The sequence below is a fragment of the Vespa mandarinia genome, chromosome 10 (assembly GCF_050613455.1).
Source record: "Vespa mandarinia isolate Hongniang chromosome 10, ASM5061345v1, whole genome shotgun sequence".
Lineage (NCBI taxonomy): Eukaryota > Metazoa > Arthropoda > Insecta > Hymenoptera > Vespidae > Vespa > Vespa mandarinia.
Window position 1 is genome coordinate 3,347,501 of NC_140819.1, and position 7,500 is coordinate 3,355,000.

The 7,500-nt window shown below is 28.1% G+C and overlaps 2 protein-coding genes across 7 annotated transcripts in view; one reads left to right on the top strand and one right to left on the bottom strand.

Annotated features, from left to right (window-relative positions):
• Positions 1 to 7,500, top strand: part of NLG-4 (neuroligin 4) — a 230,188-nt gene that overhangs the window by 204,981 nt on the left and 17,707 nt on the right. The gene's annotated exons all lie outside the window — the stretch shown is intronic.
• LOC146872700 (pickpocket protein 11) lies at positions 4,352 to 6,236 on the bottom strand. The gene is made up of 5 exons (XM_085659815.1): positions 6,091 to 6,236; positions 5,739 to 5,931; positions 5,467 to 5,627; positions 5,188 to 5,331; positions 4,352 to 5,090 (listed from the first exon to the last, which is right to left on the bottom strand). The coding sequence occupies exons 1-5, from the start codon at positions 6,222 to 6,224 to the stop codon at positions 4,352 to 4,354; spliced, it is 1,371 nt and encodes a 456-aa protein (XP_085515941.1). The 5' UTR covers positions 6,225 to 6,236.

A 7,500-nucleotide genomic window follows, 5' to 3' on the forward strand; every position in this document is an offset into this window, starting at 1 on the left:
CATTGAACTTATCAACTTTACTTTTATATTCACGAAAGATATAGCTCGCTATAATGAGTAGATATGTTTTTTTTTTTTTTTTTTTTTTTTGAAAAAGAAAACAAAAAATGTAAAAGAATAAGAAATGCACGAACGAAATGAATTGGTGTAATGCTGCGACGAAAAGGAAAAAAAGAAAGTAAAAAAGAAAATAAGAGGGAAAGAAAACAAAATCAAAAAAGAAAAAAAAGGAAGAAAGAAAAGAGAGAACGATAGAAAAAAAAATACGTGCATACATACGTATATATATATATAGTTCATACATACACACATACATACATATATATATATGTATATACTTCTTCGTTTCTACGTAAGTACGAACGAAGACGCGCGCAAACATGATTTTCACGCGAATCCACCCTAATAGAATTTTTCTCCCTCGGCATTGGAATACTGACGCCTAGAGCATAAGGTTCGGTATCGCTCGTATAAGATAGAATACATCTGTCTCCAGTGAACCATGAAGAAAGACATTATGCCGCGTATGGCTTCTTTTCAGTAGCACACTCCTTTCTTAACGATGTATCTATATGTTAGTTTAATACTTTCACACATTACACGCTCACAAACGTAATCCAGATATATTAAAGTACGAATACATTTTCTTCTCTTTCACCTTTCTTACCAATTCTCTTTAAAAATAGCGAAGATAATGTATTTCTTTGAAATTTTCTACTGACTTCTTCTTTTTTTTTGTAAATTGTTTAAAATACAATATATTTGCATGTATATATATATATATATATGTGTGTGTATGTGTGTGTGTGTGTGTATGAATGTATCATATGAATTACCTGGAGATCAGATATCATCTTTTTCTTTTTATTTTTCTTTTTCTTTTTCTTTTTCTTTTTCTTCTTTTTTTTTTATTTATTATCGCGTCAAGATAAATAAGTCGAAATGTTATCGCGTTCGATCATAGATAATAAACGTTTATCATTTTTAAGCGATAACGTATCAATGCATTTTTCTCTATAGGAAAGATAAAAAAAAAAAAAAGAAAGAGAAAACAGCTGATTATATAATTTAAATATAAATTTAATTAAATGTTCATGCATGAATCAAACGTTAAACGACAAAAAGGGATAACGAGTCAAAGGGTAAAACTTGGCTTGTATTATTCATATAATAATAAAGAAGCATTAATCATCGAACAAATTTTCCTTTTCATACATGTTCCTGGATATTTAGAGATTAATAATTATAATTTTATCGGTTTTTATGGCGAAATCCTTTTCCCGCGTATATCTATTATCACGGAGGAAATTATTGGAGTATCAATAAAGTTGAAACGAGTGAACATTAAGGCCGATTATTCAAATAAAAGCCAGTATATTCGATTAACCTTTTAGCGCAATTAAATGTTTCACAAAACAATTGATGAACGTTTCGACGAGATACGAGGTACTTTTTATAGTTAATATGTAGACTTTATCAAGCTTTTCATTTGAAAATATTGTTCGGATTAGCATCTCTGTTACTGGTATAGAAATCATCGAAATGCACGAGCGTAAACGCGCGCGATTATAAAAACATTTACGCTTATTCAAAAGAGAATTTCAAGTATTTTATACGATCAATAAAAAATAAAAAAATGTTGAACGACTGAGATATATACATATATAAACGACCGTTAATTTCTACAAAAACGATTATATATTAATAATTTCAATCTATTCATCGAAGAAATCATTTTTGAAAGATTATATCTCGATCTTTAAATATTTAGAAAAAGCAGAAAAACATATTCCATTGTCCAAGAACAGATCGTTCGAAGTCTCATCCAAGAGTATTACAACGACTTCGACTGAAGCTCGACGACCTCTTCGATGTAACTCCGTCTTTGGCTCTCTGCTCCGTTTCCTTGCCCTCTGATAACCTCGAACCCGTTATCGATTCTTCACCCCACTTCACTCGCTTCCCTCGACACCCGAGTACCTACTTTTCTCTCTATCTCTATTTCTATCTCTCTCTCTCTCTCTCTCTCTCTCTCTCTCTCTCTCTCTCTTTCTCTCTCACTCACTCATCTCTCTCTCATCTCTTCATCCATTATGCATACCTAGCTTGAGAGATAAGAGAGAGAAAGAGAGAGAGAGAGAGAGAGAGAGAGAGAGAGAGAGAGAAGGAAAAGGAGAAAAGGGAAGGACTTTCTAAGTAGCGGTTTACCTGTTGCAATGCATGAATCTGCGTGTGATGCATCATCCTCAGAGACACTTCGAAAATAAGCATAAACTGAAGTATCAATATTCATTTCATAGACTGAGTATCATTTCAATCGATTATTATTCATTTAGATTGTCGATCGTTCACTTAGGTAAGATTTGAAAAATTTTTTTCATCAGACTTATACAAACTTTTTACCAATGATCTTTCTTATTCGTCATTCTTAAAAGTTCTTACATTTCGATATAACAATAACAATGCGACTTAATTGACAATTATTATAAGTGGATTGTTTATCGAAACGTTATTGTCTTTGATAAGGCGATAACATTTGAAAAATTTGAAGTAACGTAAGTTCAAATTATAATATACTTTCAAATTTGAAGAATAGTCTAAACTTCCAATGAAAGATAAGAATAGATATGATTAAATTCTAGATCCAAATTTTTTTCTTATAAACACTATAAAATCTATGAAAGAATATTGATATTATTTTAGATAAATATCCATAGATAACTTTATTATTCTTTTTTTTTTCTTTTTTTTTTTTTGGTTAAAAAAAGATAAATCACCTCTCGATTGGAAAGAATCTTGATATAAATTGAAATCACGATGTTCGCATTAATTTTTTTTTTTTATATGGAAGGTATTAAACTTACAACGAATCCCAGCTAGTGTGATTAGTTTTACTAAGTTTCTTCCATGAATATATTTGTTCAATCTGAAAAATAAAAAAGAAAAGAAAAAACAAGACAAATATAATATTGCGTTATTATTATTGGAAAAAGATGATACAAAAACGTGAGAGCAAATGAAAACGAAGTATATTAATTTATAAAAAAAAAGAAAAATAAAATCGATCGTATGAAAAAGTAAAAAAGAAAACTTTTCATTTTTGTTTGAAATTTTTCTCTTCAAATATCGTCGCTTATTTTTTCATCCCATTTCCAATCGTATATACTTAATGTAGCAAAAACTTCTTTTCAGACTGTAACAAACGTGATATCAATTATAATATAATCCATTGATACCATTAATACTTTCAATATGACGGGTAAAACAATTCTTGAATCAACGTTTCATACCTCGTTTGTTTCATAAAAATTCAATTGATTTCCATCGAGACAAAGAAATAATCGAGAATAAAGTATTTTAGTTTCGTTCACGTTCCCGTCTGTAGTTAAAGTTGAATCGAATTAATAATTATTCCAAATAATAACGATCGATTCAATAACAGACATTATTCGTTAACAAAAATCACATTCTTCTGAATAATAAAAAAAAAAAAAAAAGAAAAACAAGATATTCAATTTATATATATTTTGCGTATACACGTTTATTACTTACATTTATTATTTAATTAATTAATTATTTATTATTACCTAATGGTTTTTACACCATTTTAAACTAATGTAAATTATTTTCTGAGAAATAATTCCTTTTGAGTTACGTTTCAAGTTTCTTCGAATATACGAAAAAGGATATAAATAAATAATTGTACTTCATGCTTTTCAAGAAACCGGAGAACTATGTAATACGATTGTGCATTCATATGTCCATTCTTTATTCAATGGATATGTCTAATTGTAGGGAAAAATTCATTTGTACGATGCGACAAGCGCATGCGACACGTAACGGCACGTAACCAGCTTGTTTAGTGAAGTACAAATTCATAGGGGTCAAATGTGATCGAGGAAAAAAAAAGAAAGAAAAAAAAAACAAAAAGTTAAAAGTAAATAGTAAAAAAAATATATATATATTTAAAAGAAAAAAAAAAAACAAAAAAAAAACAAAAAAAAAATACATAAAAAGAGAGAATATAACGAGTTTTATTCTATCCGAACATTCCAGTCGCAATAAAAACATTTACACTCATATTATATATCGTAAAATTGTAACTTAATGAAAATGTTTAAGGAACAAAGAATAAGATATTAACAATTCATTCAATTCTTATTTTTATTTGTGTATATAAGTATGCAACATATATTACCATGTATACATATATGTATATATATATATATATATATATATATATATATGTATGTAAGAAAACTTATGAGATCTATTTACGAAATATTGAATAATAAATAAAAGCATTACAGATAACACAATACTTATCCTATTCTCTTGTATAATTGATCAATTACTTTTTATAAAATATTTTATTATTTTCAAAATTATTATAAGATATAAACTTAATCTCAGGCTTAAATTGTTCATTATTAATATCAATAAATCTAACTTTTTTTGAACGTATCATAATAATATTATGACTTTTTCTTGAGGAATCCAATACGGCTCCGCAATATGCACGAAAGCTCAGATAATAAAATAATTCGAAAGATGTCAATAAGGAATATCCTAGAAACAATCCGGCAATACCACCGAAGCCTACCACTAAATCCATATAACCAAAACGAACTTCTCTACGGAATATAACGTCCGGCCAGTTTAAAATAATTTCGGTGGATGATAAATTTTCCGTATCATTATCAAAGCTCTCTATTGTTTTCATTAATCTATATACCGTAAAATTACAAGGTAAAGTGCATTTACAATCAATATATTTGTCGTATGCCTTTGTCAGACAAGAATATTGAGATAGTGAACATTCTTTGATTTGTTTTTTTTTTAAAAACCATGGCAAACAATTGCATTTTTCTGATATATCCTTCAAAAGGCAATTCAATCGACAATTATTGTAAGTCAATCGGCCCATACTGTCATAATGACATTGTCTTTGATAATCCGAAAGCATTTGAAAATCCGAAGTTACATAAGTATGAAATACATAGAGCTGCATACTTGTAGGTATTCTAAGCTTTATGTGAGGTATAATATCACGATTAGGTCCAACATCGAACTTGTCCGTTATATAAAGTCTACAAAAAGGAAGAGAGAAAAATTTCCAATTAAGGAACGTCAAAACGTAATATTAATAATCAATTATAATATTTCTATAAATTAAATATAAATCACTTTAATGGAAATAAGGTGGGTTTGAATTCCAATTTGAATGGCATGTCCTCAATCGAAATGGCCTTAGAGAAATTAAATTTGCAACAAACTCCGGCAGGTGTGACGACCTTCCTAAAATCCTTTCCTCGAATATTTCTATTATTTCTGAAAAAAAAAAGAAAACGTTTTTTTTATTTTTCTTTTATTTACTTTTTCTTTTTTTTTTTTTTTTTTTTTTAACTTTTGCCTTTGCTTTTGCTTTCAATCAAATATTACGTCAAAGGACGTTACTTAACTCACGTGACAATATTATTCTCTAATATGTCATCACATTGTGGTGTCCATTGTTTAAAGGCATCATAGAAATTTGTCACATTATTCGATATCTTTTCTTTAATTTCATCGCTTATCTTCTCATCCCACTTCCATTCGTATATTTTTTCGTAAAATCTTTTTTCGAACTATGAATTAGAAATATAATATTAATTGAACAATAATAATTTTTAACGATCGATTGAAATTTAACGATGTAAAAAATATTAAATTAATTAATTAATTATCTCATTTCGTACCTCATTTTTATCAGGAACATTTAATTGATTTCCTTCGAAGCAAAGAAATACTTGTGGAAAAGATACTACCTCTTCGGACACCCGTGTCTCCAATTCCGTCAATGTCGGATTATTTTGAAACTTATCCCAAATTGTTATAATCGTGACGATCGTTGTTACGATAGATGCTATCGTTAACAAAAACCATAGTCCTCTAAACAGAAGAAAAAAAGATAAATAAAAAAAAAAAAAGAAAAAAGAAACAAACAGAAAAGAAAAAGAGAAAAAAGAGAAGAAATTTTCTATCGTTAATTGTTCTTTCGGAGAATTATAAAAACGAATTCTTTTTTTTTTTTTTTTTTTTTTCTTTTACCTCTCCCATTTTGGACGAGTAGAATCGGCAAAGTATGGCACACCGTGTAAACTATTTTCTAAAAGGTATTCCTTCGAGCTACGCTTTAAACTATTTCGCATATGCGATAACGACGGAAAATAATTGTACTTCATGTCGTTATTCAATGGAACAAAAAACGAAAAAAAAAAAAAAGAAAAAAAGAGAAGAACAAAAAATCAAATCCTCTATTAAATGCAAACACTTTAATACCCTTTAGCGAAGTCGAAGAATGGTATTACGAAAGTACACTAGCGTGGCTAACTATCCTTTTATCCTTTGAATTCATCCGATTGTACTGTAAAAAAAAATCGATTTCTATGTTGAAAAGCGCATGCGACGCGTAAGAACACACATAAATAGATTATCTGGCATTGAACAGATTCATCAGTTTTTAGACGTAATAGTAAAGTTGTTTCTGTATACTCTGATAATATAAACGTTATATACACATAGATACCAACCAACGTACATATCTCTCTATATATATATATATATAATTTACTTATATATGTATATATGTTTTCTATTCCGCATGGCCTGTTTCCATCCATTCTGACGAAAGTACATTGAAAAATTTTACCTTATCCCCTTTAATGGTATCAATTAACCAAATGAACATCGATTAAATCAAAATCAAATACCAAATTATTTACTTTACCCGAAGAATGATGATCTATACTTAAAATGATATCAAATGTAAATCGAGATAAGCGGAATTGTAAATCTACAATGATATTATATATAATATCAATAAATATTTAAACATATATCATATTCTACGATCATGCAAGAATAAAAGGTAGAAATTATTTTATTTAAACATTTATATTATTCAATCGTTAATATTTAACATTTATCGTTAAGAGTATGAATATTTCCATATCGTTTTTTTTTCCCCATACTCAATTTTCTTTTTTTTGCAGGAAAGATGAATATTTGTTTAATGAAAAAAGGTTTCCAACGAAATTATTCAAACGTAAATCCTTTATATCTTTCAGCGTTATCGCGCTCCTATTATACATAATATATCAATATAATTTCGGTAGACAAAAATAACAGAAAATGTTTATACATCATATTCTTTCTCTTAAAAAAATTATACCAACTTTTTCTCTTTAAAAATTATACTAGCCATTTGATATCGCATACTTATATTTCAAATTTTCAAGATCTTCGCTCATAGAGATTTTATTATTATGAGAATATAGCAAAAGATTTTTTTTATTAATACATTGTGAAATTACTTGGAACAAAGTTAAATATCGTTATACGTGTGACTACTACAGAGATATATCGTAATTATAACATATCGTATAGAATTACCATTTATATAATATCTTCCTACCAAGCTCTTTTATACATCCTCTCTCTCTCTCTCTCTCTCTCTCC